The sequence below is a fragment of the Cyanistes caeruleus genome, chromosome 3 (assembly GCF_971803275.1).
Source record: "Cyanistes caeruleus chromosome 3, bCyaCae1.hap1.1, whole genome shotgun sequence".
Classification (NCBI taxonomy): Eukaryota; Metazoa; Chordata; class Aves; order Passeriformes; family Paridae; genus Cyanistes; species Cyanistes caeruleus.
In genome coordinates, this window is record NC_141703.1 from 31,144,991 (window position 1) to 31,159,900 (window position 14,910).

General features: G+C 36.5%; 1 protein-coding gene across 4 annotated transcripts in view; it reads left to right on the plus strand.

The window, feature by feature from the left end:
• The window catches only part of MGAT4A (alpha-1,3-mannosyl-glycoprotein 4-beta-N-acetylglucosaminyltransferase A), a 77,667-nt gene that overhangs the window by 31,230 nt on the left and 31,527 nt on the right, over positions 1-14,910 (plus strand). For 2 of the 4 annotated variants that reach the window (XM_086880546.1, XM_023917537.2), the window contains exons 5-9: positions 506-613; positions 1,638-1,771; positions 12,836-12,882; positions 13,444-13,557; positions 14,175-14,250. In XM_086880546.1, coding sequence (XP_086736672.1) covers positions 506-613; positions 1,638-1,771; positions 12,836-12,882; positions 13,444-13,557; positions 14,175-14,250 — 479 coding nt within the window. The remainder of the gene's footprint in view (positions 1-505; positions 614-1,637; positions 1,772-12,835; positions 12,883-13,443; positions 13,558-14,174; positions 14,251-14,910) is intronic. The other 2 variants (XM_086880547.1, XM_086880548.1) reach the window with 1 other exon arrangement.

Below are 14,910 nucleotides of genomic sequence, written 5' to 3' on the forward strand. Positions count from 1 at the left end.
AACACAGGACTCAGATGGCCTTCTGAAAGATGGTGTTAAATAAGATTGTAGCTGGGGATATATTGCTTTGCATTTGTTAGAGATAAGGCATTTCATTGAGGAACTTCCATCCAGTTCTGTTGTCTTGGACTTGTTTTATTAGAAGAACCAAAACCAGATGCAAGGAAAGTAATAGAGGCTTTCAGCAGTATTATCTTAAAAGATGACTTCTGAGAAATTAAATACTCGAATTTTGAAGAATTCTTATACTAGGGAGTATAAGAAAGTTCTTAAGTTCTTAAGAATTAATTATTATTAATTAATTACTATTATTAATTAATTATTAAGAATTTTAAGAATTCTTAAGTTAGGGAGTTTAATCATTCTTGGTGTACCTTGTCTGAATAATACCGTGGTTGTTGACTATTTCCCCTTGTATTGGGGTTGGTGTGACAATGTTTTGGTAACAGGGAGGCTACAGGGATGGCTTTTCTGAGAGAGTGACAGCAGCTTTCCCTATGTCCAGTGGAACCAATAGCCAGACCAGCAACACTGGAAAAACAGACTGAAGAGCAGGGGGAGAAAAACTGCTCAAGGGCAATTGCAGCTGGACAGAGGAGTGAGAACATACAAGGTCAGTGCAGAAGGAGGGGGAGGAAGTGCTCCAGGTGTCAGGGCAGAGAGTCCCCTGCAGCCCATGGTGAAGAGCATGGAGAGGCAGTTGTGTCCTTGCAGCCCATGGAGCAGGTATCTACCTGCAGCCTCATGTCACAGCAGGTGGATGCCCAAAGGAGGCTGTGACTCCATGGGAAGCACACATGGGAGCAGGCTCCTGGAAGGATCCATGGAGAGAGGAGCCCACAGTGGAGCAGGTTTGGTGGCAGGACTTGTAACTCTGTGATGGACCCATGCTGGAGTAGCCTGTTCCTGAAGGACTGCAGCCTGGAGTGGGAAGTGGGAAGGGCTTACATTGTAGATGTTCATGGAGGACCATCTGCCATGTTGGGGGGACCCTGTGCTGGATCAGGGCAAGAGTCTGAGGAGTCCTTCCACTGAAGAAAAAAATGTGGTGGAGATGTGATGAGCTGAATTCCAGCCTTCATTACCCATGCCCCTGTGCTTCTGGTAGGGAGGAGGTAGAGAAATGATCTGTGAAGTTGAGGCTAGAATGAAGGGAAGGGTGAGGGAAAGGTATTTTAATATTTGTTTATTTCTCATTACCTTATGTTCATTTGAATGGAATTAATTAACTTCCTCAAGTCTGATTTGACTGTGACAGTAATTGGAGAGTGATCTCTCCCTGGTCTTACTTCTATCCACTTTACATTTTCTCCTCTCTGTCCAGCTGAGGAGTTGAGTGATAGGGCAGCTTTGGTGGGTACCTGGTGTCCAGTCAGGATCAGTGTACCACACCTACACATTAGTCTGGCATGTCTAGGACTGGGGTTTTTATGTCTGCTTGTTTGTTCTGAGCATTGGTGTTAACTGTTAGTCATGCTCATGATGTTGGGTAGCATAATTTTAAACTATTTTAAATTACTGTTATCTCCACCTTTTAATCCTTTGCATTTGTAAAGCAATGCCTCATTGCAAGATTTTTGTTTTCTATCTTGTGTATGCCATCACTGAAAGTACCTTTCTGGTTTGTTTGATTTCAGTTTCCATTGTAATGGGAATACCTACAGTGAAAAGAAAAGTCAAGTCTTACCTTACAGAAACTCTCCACTCCCTTATTGATAAGCTGTCCCCTGAAGAAAAACTGGATTGTGTTATGGTTGTCTTTATAGGAGAGGTAATTGCTTCAATTTTTTATATGTTTTCTAACCTGCCTTTAATACCAAGTAACACTCCATAAAGGAACTGGTGAGGATCTACTTTTTCTTCAAGATGCAGACAGATGACTCTCTCCTTCCAGGAAAAGGAAAGTGTCAGTCTTGGGTTTCTGAGACACAATCCTGAAGAGCCCAGCTTTTTCTATTTATCAGGGGAATAGTGGCCATGGATTCAGTGGCGTGGTTATTTTGCAAATCTTGTGTTTATATATATAGTGACAAAGATGTGCTATTCCTTCAACAGAAGAAAAATGGAAAAATGGAAAGAAAAGGAACTCTGTTGTAGGGGAGAATGTCTCCCATTTTCTTTATGCTGCTGCTTATTCCTCTGTCAAACAAGTGTTGCAGTTCGAGATGTGAGGCACAGATTGTTATTGAAATAATTTTCTCAGCAATGTGGATGTTTGAAGCCCAGACCTTTTTAATGGATTAATTCAGTGTTCAGTTGTACTGTTTGTTCACTTTGGCTCTGATGTAGTGGAAATCACATTTAGGAAAATGATAGAGTACTTTCAGAAATAATTCTGTTGGATGCTGGGAATTGCATGTACCTATTTTGTTCTCTATGCTTTTCTCAGAAATCTGACTTGGACAGTGGGAAATTTATATTTATGTTTGACCTTCATCCATCTAACTGTAGTGTTCTGCTGAAACAGTCTTTTATAAGTCCCACAGATGAAGATTCAAATCACCAATTATAGCTGAAAATTATTTTAATTTAGTGAGCCAGTGTCCATTCAGGGATGAATCAGTGGAAAATCAGTATTTTAATACTTCTATTATCAACATATTTTAAAACTTTCCTTGGAAAGTTTGTAAACATTTTGCTTTTATCTGAGAATTGTTTCTTAGTGTTTTCTAATGCAAATTGGTCTACTTTCTTTTTCTTGACAGCCAGTCAAAAATTATCTGTCTGGATAGATACTGCTTTTCTGGGGAAAAAATAGATGCTTTTAAAACATTGCTTGGTTGAGAATATCAGTGAAACAGAATTCTTCCTGAATTACTGGAATGCTGTGTTTTCTTCACTGTGTTATCTAGAGGAATTTTATTGCCTGTGAGTGTAGCTTCTTTTCAAGGTTTAAAACTGAAGTTTCTTTTGTTTTGCTTAAGGAGGTCTGAGCTATGAGACTGTCTATTATCATTGGATTCTCCGTCTTTTACAAAATTTGGAATAGGTGTGAAGTGTCCCCAACTGCACCATCTCTTGTTGCATTAGACAAGCCATATTGCTGTACCTGGGCTTTCTATAGCTGGAAACTTTCTTCCTTTGAGGTGGTGTGGAATACTTGGCAGTGATTCTACAGAAGTGACCGCCAGTGAACTGAACATTTTAACATGGGAGCTACTGCTTCTGTGCCCATGGAGAGTTGTGTGTTGGCTCTGGAGTGGGGTACAGTTACCCCCTGTGTCTTACCTCTTTATTCCACTTTGAGAGCTGTTCTTTGTGTTTATTATTACCTCTTTTGGGCACAGCAAGTCAGGAATGTATGGGAACATTTGAAGAACCCAAGTTTAAATTTTTGTTCTCTTGTAACTGTTTGCTAGATTTGCATTTCTTTTTCTTTACTCCATCCAATTTATTATCTTTCCTTCTTTATTCTTGGACCATGTTTTTTATTTCCTTAAGCTAAATATCTTACTGTTTGCTTTGTAATTGCTACAGGGGACTCTCTACATGATTAATATGGTGCATTGAATACTTCATCCTGAATTATGCTGTGCTTTTTCTGAGTTGTTCTGTATATTTCAGTTTCCTTCTGCAAGATGGAAACTGTAGGTTTATTAAGCATTTTCTCTGGCTGTTTGAAGGAAGGCCTACTCCTCTGGTAGACTGCTGTTTCTCCTTAAACAAAAAGAAAGGCTGTGTCTTTTAAAATAGCCTTATCTGTGGGGTATCCTAGCCTGAAATGCACTAGGCTGTTGCTGTCATTAGCATGTGCAATAATAAAGGCTTATTAAAAATACATTAGAACTTTGACCAACTATGCTTACATTAAAAACTATGTCAAAAGTTTCTAAAAAAAGGTATGACCTATGCTCAAACATATGTGCAGTTTAAGTACAGCAAGAAATGGTCATAGGATGAAGTTATGTAATTTTGCTAATAAGCTTTAAATTACTATCTGTGCCTTGTCTATAGCTTGTAGCAACAACAAAAAAAGAAGCACAAGACTACAAAAATGGTTTCAGAAGAAAATTACAGGGAAAAAGCATTTAAAAGGGATTTTAGTATTTTTCTTGCTATCTTTATTTCAGAAATCAAATTTACAGTTTTTAAGAAGCATTGCTGGGAGCCATAGTTGTGGACTGTAATCTCATTGTGCTAAGAATGCTACAAAACTCTTCTAATACTGCTATTTTTTAGTAGTTCAATCTCACTCATTTCTTGTAATTTCATTTTTTTACTAGAAAACAAATTAGAAGGCTAATGGCATTCTGCAAACATCATCAACAGTGTAAACACAGGAGCTGGTAAATATAGATGCATTATGGTTGCTAAATAAAGAGATCTGCACATTCATTTACTCTACGGATATTTCTCAGTAATATAATTGTACACAGTAAATTCCCATACTGGAACTTAAAGAAACACAGAAATATCTCAGCTGATGTGATAACTAATCACCAATTTAAATAATTACTAGAATTCCTTGACAGTAAACTGTTCAATTGTCCTAGTTACTGACATATGTCTGTGTTCTCCAATTAGTTAGAATAACTTTATGGTGGAATAATTTTCAGGTATTCATTAGGATGACTAATAAAGAGGTATGATTCATTATTCCTTAATACTTCAAAATCTTTTTATTCCCCCTCACTATGTAGCTAGTTCCTAGCTCATATGCGTTGAAAACAATCGATTCAAATCTCATTAACCTGTTTTGTATGAGAACTTGTTTTCAGCATAAGCCATAGATTCTAGGTTTAAGAAATCATGAACTCGAGGTTAAAATTGTTGTCTAATATTTTTATTGAATAAGGTTTGCAATTAACACGGGAAGCATGGTTTTGAACTACTTTAAATGATCATAGTGGAACAATAGACATATATATACACACACAACTGAATATGAGAAAAATTAGAATATTTTCCTACTATCTAAACAAAATGTTGAGTTTTTTCTGTGGGGAGGTCTTATTTGCAATGAAGAAAATGCATCTTAGACTTGTTCTAAATATATCAGAAATTACTGTCAGTCCACTTCATTAATCAGAGACTGCACTTAGCACAGTCTTCTGTACAAACAGTAATCAGTGCATGCTGGAAAGACTATAAGCCCTTGATTTGACCAAAAATATCAGAAGGACAAATCATTTCAGGAAAAATTGGAAGACACTACAGGTATGCAAAAGCATTTTTTTATTTCTGTGTGCTGCTGATTACATTTGACTAGGTAGTAATTGACCAGCAATTTGTTCTTGGAGCATTAAGCCACAAAGTATACTTTCTTACATATTCCTTATTTAAATCTTACTCTGTTGTTCCATGTACAGTTAAGCTGTAAGAATTTGCATATCTTGATTATCTTTTACTGTCACTGTGTTATCTTTATGTAAACAGTGTCTGCTGAATTAAAAGATGCTGATCTTTAATAGTGTTTTCTCTGTGCTCCATCTGTGGAGAATCGTTTTTTTATCTATTATTTCTTTGGAAAAGTTTCTATCCTGATTAGGTCAGTGTGACACAAGCACCCAGCAAGGTACCATCCTGTGCACTGATGTGAACAAAGTTTTAGCAAATTAAGGACTGGGTCAGATCTTGCTGAACCTGTTTTGCAGGTATTGACACTGCAGTACAATATATAAACCTTCTTCACAAAATAAACAAGCCTGTATTTTCACCTCTTCTTGCTCTGGACCTATAATGTAAGAGAATTACAGTTCTTTCTGATCAGCAGCTCTCTTGATAGAAAGCAAGATAATATTTTGACTGTCTAGCTCTCAACCTTGAATGTATTAGCATCATCCCAGCTACAGAGATGTTCATGCTTTCTGCTAATTATTTGTAAGCTGCCCCTTCTTGGAACTGCCCTGGAGAGTGTATTCCCAGTCTTGGAAAGATCTGACCTTGCATCTTGAGTTGGAGGAAGTCTAGTGTGTACATACATATGTGTATGTGTGTAATGTATATATACTTAAAAAAAACCTCAAAGCTAATCAAAGCTGTTATGTCAAGATACGTTATCTACACCAAATAATATTAAAGGCCTACACAGATGGGAATCTTTGTTTTGGACATCTCACTCAAAATTGATCCACATGAACACACCTTCTTGATACACTGCCAGCTCTTGGATCTGAAATAGTAGCTTGACCTGTCAGTGAGAATTTGAGATATTTATTGTTATATTTGATATTGATTTGGTTTTGCAGTCCCTACTCATTTTTCACCTAAGCTTTAGTACACAGAAGTATGGACTGCTGATACTGGGCATCAACATAGAATTTTATGCTTCTTTTTCCATGTCAGTGACTAGCAAAGTTTCTATAAGTAATGAAATCAGTGATAAAAATCTTTCTTAAATCTAAGAAAAGATCCTTGACAGGGTTTGAAAACTTCAATGTACCTGCAATAAATTTGCTATCTCAGCACAAAGATAAAATCCAGGATTTTGCTCTTTCCCCAATCCCTAGAATTGCATGACAGAAATGCTTCTCTGAGATACTTGCTGAGGTGCAGCTGGGCAACAATAACTACCTGATGCTCTTGGTAAGGGAGCATCACTGTTGATAGCTAGAGTTGTGTCTGATGTCTCTGGTGACATCTAGGATATTTTTGAGGTGGGAAGTAACAGTAATAATCTTATTTCAGAAGCATAGTAGCAGGTGACTTCATACTTGTATGGTGGACTGAATTGGCACTGAATTTTGGACAACACTATCAAGTTTTGCTACAGTCGTCTGCCTTGACCTCAAAATTCCTTCTGTCCTCCAAATAAAGAGCACAAATTATAGAAGGTTACTTTAGACTGTACACAGCAACTGCCTGTCTTCTGGAAGACAAGCTGTCTAGACCATTTCAACAATGTACAGGCTTCCCCAAGGACAGTAAAAGGTTTCCCATGCTGCAAGGCAGCATATGCTGCTTTCTTTCAGACTTCACAAAACTAGTAGTGGCTGTATGACACCAGCATAACTTGCATCTGAATGTCTGGTCTTGAATTGTAATGTGATGCTTTTTGCTCTGGCTGGCCTTCTTAAAAACTCAGCTTGTTCTTTGACAGGCTGTTGTGGTTCACAGCACAATCCATATGGATATTTGCCCTCATGATTGAGGATCTGACAGGCAGGGCACAAGGGTAGGGAGAAACAAGAGTGGAGTGGTACAAGAGTATATTTGTATTCCTGCAATTGCTGCCAAAGGCTTTTGCATCGTGAAACCATGTCCTGAACTGCATTGGGTTAATCATAGAAATGACTAGAGACAGAAAGAAATTGCTTGCCTGTGTGGTAGAGGGGTGAATTTCAGTAAGGGAGAGATGAAGTCATTAGCTCATGTAGGACACAGGCTGCATTTTGCTTATGTAACATTAGCTGGTTATGTTATGACAGTATTCTCATTCCCATTTCTTGCTTTGCATCTTGGTCTCAAGTTCCTGTATTTAACTTTAGCTCACTGCTTCAGATTCGAAAGAAGACACTGTATTCCTGAATATAATTTTTTTAGCTGCATTTCTTGAACTCTAAAATATGATACTACCTTTTTCCACAGGTTTTGTTTATATACATACTGCAACCACTGGAAGCCACTGCACTTCTATTCCTTAGGGCTTTGTCTTCACTGCATAAATATCCCAAAATAGTCCAAATGCCAAAGTAGCTGTTTTTTCCTATGAAAATTTTGTGCCGTGTATATAGGTAATGATACTTATATGTACTTTTACTATTTCAATGCAAAGTTTGCCTTTTCTGAAGACTGTAATTTTATATTGTCAAATTAAATATGTGGTAAAATTATCCCACTCCTATTCTATGGAATGATGAAAGATAAAAAAAAATTGTAATTAGTAAGCAATGAAATGACCACACTATGCAGATTAGCATGCTAGTTTCTCAGGGATTTTTTCATTCTTTGAAAGGTATTCTTGAATTATGTAAGACTTACCCCTATCAGGAGTTGAGATCTGGATAATCTAACAGTCTAGATAAATTTCCAAGATGCTGAAAGGCCTCAAGGGCAAGACTTTGGAGAAGCAGCTGAGGTCTCTTGGTTTGTTAAACTTAGAGGAGAAGACTGAGAGGTGACTTCATCACAGTCTACAGCTTCCTTGAGGTGGCCAGTGGAGAAGGAGATGCTGATGTCCTTTCTCTGGTGACCAGAGACAGGACACATGAAAATGGTGTGAAGCTGCATCCCAGGAAGTTGACTGGACACTAGGAAAAGTTTCTTCGCCAAGTGGTCAGTCACAGGAATAGGCAGTCAGTGTAAGTGGTCAAGGCACCATGCTTGTCAGAGTTCAAGAAGCATTTGGATTATGCCTTTAGTCATATGGTTTAGTTTTAGGTAGTCGTTTGAGGAGCTGCATGTTGGTCTTGATGATTCTTTTGGGTCTTTTTTAGCTTGAGAGATTCTGTGGTTGCATTTTTTTTTCTGTGCATCTACCACTTAGGACAGTAAATAAATTTAATATAATAATTTAAAATAATTTTTAAAATAATTTTTAAAATGCTATGATTTTTCTTACATTTTTAGAAACAGTTTACCTTCTGTCATTCTTGAGGTTATGAAGTCAAGATTTAACAGTATGAAAGGGTTGATTCTTAAAAGTAGAAATCTTGGTTTTGTAGGACATTTGGCTAGCTGTTCATCAGAACTTTCTAACCTCTCATTTTGCCTGCTGGCTAATGTATTCTGCTGCTTTGCCGTGTGCACACTCACTCATAAAAATCAATAAAGAAGACTGGAAAGTTCACTGCTGCTCTGGTTCTTTCTGCATTTGTTGAGAATAATGATGTCTGTTCAGACAAATGTTAGATTAATCACAAGCTTGATGTGCAGCCTCACCGGCACTATGGAAAAACACTTTAGACAATTGCAGTACAGTATTTTACAAAAACAGAGGAAAACTTAACAATTTAACATTTATTTCACTGGCAGTCTGCAACTTTAGTTTGTTCTACAACAGACAGAGGCCATTTATAAAGAGAGATTTATCAAAGTATTCTGCATGCATTTCTCATCAAAATTGTTGATGTAAAGAATTAAACCTTAGGTACAGCCATGTTCACTGGCTTATGAAACTTCACAGATCTTATAAACTAGAACCTTCTTTTCTTATTGAAAGTTTAGATAGGCTCAAGGGGATGCTAATGAGGTACCTTGAAGATGAGTCTACTGAGGAATATTAAATACACAAAATCACATCTGTCTCAGGAAGGAACCTGAACTGAAAGTAGTTGGAGCGTGGATAGTGGTAGCAGGAGGGGGTGCTGTATGTGCTTATCTTGTTCTTATTCTTAATTATGTATCTTTTCACGGCTGCCTTTGCTGGAAGCAAAGTGCTGATGGGGATCCAGCCTTGGTCTGCTGTGAATAAAGGAAGATGTCTTACTTCAAGTGTTTTGCATTCTCTTGAAGATCAGTAATTTCATGTGACTAGGAAGAAAGAACAGGCCAAAAGACTTGAACTGCTGGTGCTAGAATAACCATCCCTGTTCTCAGAGATCCACTCACCAGGACAAAGTTGACTGTAAGGCTTCATGTGAGTCGTTGATAAGATGCTTCTTTGTGGCTGGAAATGTTAACTCTAACGGAAGAGGCCTAAAAGAATTTTGCTCTTATTTACTTTAAAGGGATTTAGTCTTAAAATGTTAATTTGTGCTTCTTTTTTTAGGGGTCCAGAATTCCTAGGGATTTCTTTTGCTCTTCAGCCATAGGAGTTTTAGTAAGAAAAAATTATTGTTTTAGTAATGCCTTTGGATTTGATAGACAAAAGCATTCATGGTATCATTGTGATCACCAGCAACATTTAATTTCAATAGTTACAAGCAGCACTGATACCATGAAATAGATTTTAAATTGGTCAGGTTCACTCCAAAGCTGACCTGTTATCTACCAGATGATTTTCACTAGAAGCCTAAAGAACAGGTAACACATTTTCTTTCTTAGTGGCTTCTTTGTATTAATCTGGATTTGTCTTGTCCTGTTTAAGATTCTTGGAAATGAACAGTCTTGTGTCCTTCAGGTTGATAAAGAGGACCTTGTATCTTGCATTGTCAGGGCAGTAAACACTTAATTCCTTTAAAATGGAGAATAGATTTTGATTAATAATGTATTTTTTTCCTGTTGCTTTTAAGCTGCTGACTGAGTTTATTGATACTACTTGAAAGGTTCTTAGATTTAATTTAGCTATTCCAGATTTCCTTCCATTGCTATCCTGCAAAGTTTTGTCTACTTAACTCTTCCCATGTGTGTAGTCACAGCTAGATCAAATTTGTTGTGTATTCTCATACTTATTTCATGATGTTGTGTGAATTAACTTAAAAGTGCCACCTTCTTGGGACATGTCCATTCCAAAGGGTATTGGCAAAGATCCTACTTAGTGTTAGACTGAGCAAAGGGAGGAGTTGATTGTCTCTTGAAGTTCTTAAGTGGGAAGAGGACAGTTGTCAATCTGAGGGGAAGGGCTTTGCATTGAAATCCTGGTTCTCAATCTCATAAGCTGCCGGTAGATATAAATGCAACTGTGTATTTAAAAATTATGGCAGAACACCAGTGTTTTAATGCACTTGATCATGTGAAAAATGACATCAACTCTTCTAATCTGCATTCTAATTTTTCATTCTAAAAGTGTCATCTGCTTTTGCACTACAGTGATACAGTGATTGCTGATTGAAAAGTAAAGGTTGCCTATTAAGCCAGCAGTGGTATTTTCTGTATCTTATGTTCATAGCAGCGAGACTAAACGTTCTTAACTTTTTGTGACAGCCAAGACTACAGTAGGTGGTTGGAAGACTTCAAGCTGCATCTTTTAAATTTGAGCCTATTGTGGTTGCAGTTCTGACTGGGGAAACTGCCAGCCTTTCATTGAAGCATGCAAATAAATAGTGGGAAATAAGGAAAAAACTCTTATTCTGGACTTTTTTTTTCTGATTGTGATGTTTTCTGTTTTTACATGCAGTAACAAGGTTATTTCAGGTAACCTTGGTTTTACAAGCGGTAGCAAGGCTTCATAGTAGACTGAAAAATAGGTCAAAACGACGTTCACACTAAGGAGTTGTGCAATAAGGCAGGGGCTTGCGATCAAATATATGATTTCAGTTGGCATGAAGTTTGGCATTTATTTTAGTCTCTAGAAAACTGAATAGAAACTAGTTGTATTTCTGCTGAGTGTGTGTACATATATATATATATATATATATATATATATATATATATATAAATCCTATGTTTTTCTATGGAGTTGTGGTATGGACTATATTAGAAGTGTTGGATTTTCTAATGCTGGACTGGGTAATTGAAATTTGGCATGCCAACTGAAATGCAAATTTTTGTCTTTTCACATGATGATTGAACTGCAGTTTCTGTATTTTTAACGTATAAAAGGTTTTGAAAAGAGAGAAAAAGGAATGCTTCAGTTAAAGATGGATATACTAAAATTATTTTTAGGTAGTCATTAGGTTACTATGATTTGCAACTGTTACACAAAACAGAAGAAGTTATGTCTAACTCCATTCTATTAAATGTGTATGAACAATCCATAAAAGTATTTAAACAGTGATATACAAAGGTCCATATGGACTTGCGAGTCTCCTTGTGTGGAACTCAGTGTGAGATGAGTTTTAAATTGTGAGCACCGTACCACCTTACTAGAACTTCTGCCCCAGCACTTGGCATAGCACTTTGGGAGAAAATATGTATGACAAAATTATGAGAAATACTTTCTACTTACATGTTCTTGTGGTATTTAAAACCTGCTTTTTGAAAGAAATTCACTGCTGTTGTTGTCCTTTTTGAATAGCATGCATCACTAGCATTATGCTTGATTTCATAAAAATATATCTTTAAAAATAGAAATGGTGATTTTTTTTTTTTTAAGAACGAAGGGTGAGCACCTTTATCCAACAAGATTAACAGTTTTGTAGAAAGGCTTGGGAGGGATTTATTCTCTGTGTATAATCCTTTAATGATATCCTGTGTTACAAATTCATCAGAAAAAATATGAACTGTTCCTTTGTTTCTGGCATTTCAAAAACAACTCTTTCTCCAGAATCCTCATGAGCCAGAATCCGGGTTGATTTGTAGACTATTCTTTTCAGAAATGTAAACAGTATGTCAAATCAGTAGATTAATAAGTATAACAAAGACCAGGGGTTTCAGTCACATTTATGAGTTCACAAATTCTTTTTTCTTGGAATGCATGTGTGCAGCCAGGTTGAATAATTGTCCAGTGCTAGCAATTTAGATGATCTAGACTGTTCCAGAATGTCATGATTTGTATTTTCACCAACAAGTAATTTTTGGAATTGTTGCATATATGAGAACTGAGTGATTGATAGGATTGGTAGTCCCTCAGGTTTAGTCTCTGATGCAAATAAATGACCCTAAGCAGAAAGGCAGCAGGTTCACTGCTGTCTGTGGTTAGGGCATTTACTTTAAATGCAAAGCTTAGGAGATTCTTTTGAAAGAAGAATGTGTGTGTGTGTGTTCAATGCACTGTTTTCCAGAATAATTTCTTTGGTAATATTCTCGTATATGTTGTTGTTGTTGTACAATAATTTGAAGTTCTTCCTACACAAACACTCTGCAATCATTTTGTCATCAAGAGTGTGAGTTTTAACAATTTTCTGTTAAGTGCAGATGTGGGATAATTATTCTTCTCTGTTTACAAAAAAAAATCTCATGTTAGAGGTAAGACATAGTTACATGTGTGATGTGTTCTTGTATTGCTCCAATATCTTACATAATGAAAGTGATTTCCAAGGACAATCACCAGCAATATTTATTTTACTTTGTTCTTTTGACATGTAACTCCAGAACTATCAAGTAATCTATTAATTTTTTTGTTTGTTTTCCCCAGACTGATCTTGATTATGTTAACAGTGTTGTTGCAAGCCTGGAAAGAGAGTAAGTTGTAGTTTTATTTGGGGACTTCTTAGTTACTGATGATAAACTAAGTCAGGTTGTAATAAGCAATTAAAAATATTCTGAAAATAAGAGATCCTGCCTTTTTGTTTTGTGGAGCTTTGGACTTCTGAATAAAAAAGTAAGAGAGAACAAATTAAAAAGCAGTGATTTCAGTCAAACTGTAAAACAGTAAGTGGGATTAAATTATCTGATGCACCATAAATAGATGGGATTATTTAAATATGAATGGAAATTTGTGACATCTGTATTAGGGCCTTGTATTCTCTATGTTCAAAGAGAACTTCAGAAAAAAATGACTCGGTTCTGAGAAAACACCAAAAAAATGTTTAGAATGCAGTTTGATTCTGATTGGCAAGAGGCAATAGTGCTCTGAAGGACATGCTAAGGAAAACAATAGTTATTTCTCTACTACTGTTCTTTTACATGCCTCATTTGAGCCAGTCCTCATAACCAGACACAATAACTGTTCCAACAGAAAGTGAGCAGGAACTGCAGGACTCAGAATCTCTCTGAGTGGCTTCAGAATGTTTCTGTTGACAGGTTTTCTACAGAGATCAATTCTGGCTTGGTGGAAGTAATAGCCCCTCCTGCAACATATTATCCTGACTTGACAAACTTGAAAGAAACATTTGGAGACTCAAAGGAGAGAGTGAGGTAGGTTTATTCCCCCAGATCTTTTCCCATCTCCTCCCACACCCACACTTCTGTTGTTTATAAAATGGCAAGTGGGATGTGAATTCTTGAAATGTTTTCTTACTGTAATTCTTGCAAGTGTGGGGATGCTAAAAGTGCTCTGTGAATCCATCTCATTCCTAGCTACATGCTGTTCTGTGTATGATCAGAGCCTATGCTTGATTGAATCTATTTAGTGTTAAATTCTGGGAGGAGAACTGAGACTTTTGATATACTTTTATTCCTGTATGTGGACTCTTTCATTTGCTGTTTTCCATCGTGAAATACACGGTAAAACCCAGTAGTTCTTGCTGAATTACTATTTTAAATGCACATGTGTTTTTAGTGAAAGCTCAGGTAGTTGTCACAAAGTCAGGTTCAAATTATACCAATTTGATGTCTGTATTAAAGCATAATGTGAAAGCTTTGTTCCTTTTTTTTTTTTTGAGACAGTGGATTTCCTGAGGAAACAGTGCCAAAAGCAGCTGTCCTAACATTTCACTAATATGCCATTCTTCATAATGAACTTTACTTTATATTGCCAGTATGTATTGAAATAACCTTTTTTCATAAACCTTAAGCTTTCAATTTAATTTCAGATGGAGAACAAAGCAAAACTTGGATTATTGTTTTCTTATGATGTATGCCCAGAAAAAGGGGGTTTATTACATTCAGGTAAATTTCTCTTCTTTATTTTGAGACAAGTTTTCAAATGAGTCTCCAGAAATTATGTTGTTGGACACATCAGAAGGACCAACACAGAACAGAGAACTTGATCCCATCATTTAAAGAGGGCATTAAGTATGGTAGTTATGGTATATGGAGAAGTAATTTGAGGAGGACACTGTCTCTGAAGTAGAAAGTAATTTATCCTATGTCACTTCTCTTAAGATGCCTAGGAAAAAAAAATATGAAGGAATCCAAGCAGCTTAAAACCTGTTTTTCCCTTGTCCTCAAAATGAATTATTGTTGAGTTGCCTAGGCAAAAAAAGAAAAAAAAAAAGCCAGCGTAGTTTTTAGTGGAAATGAAGCTAAAATCTATTTTTATTTTCTTTTAAAAGTGCAGTGTCACTTTAATATGACAGTTGTGTATAGACATGGGATTTTTTTTCTCATTTTTAAGAGATTTCCAACAATAGAGTTAAGCAGTTCTTCAGTTTAGCTCAGAATTATTCCTATCATGTGTTTCTGCTTTGAAGTAGAAATCTTACCTACAGGTATTGCAGATTTAGTAACTGCACTAATGATCTTTATTTAGATTTTGTGCCTGTGTCCTTGGGGTGTAAAGTCCCACACATCTCATCTAGTTTTCACAAAGCTATGCTGACTCCTCTC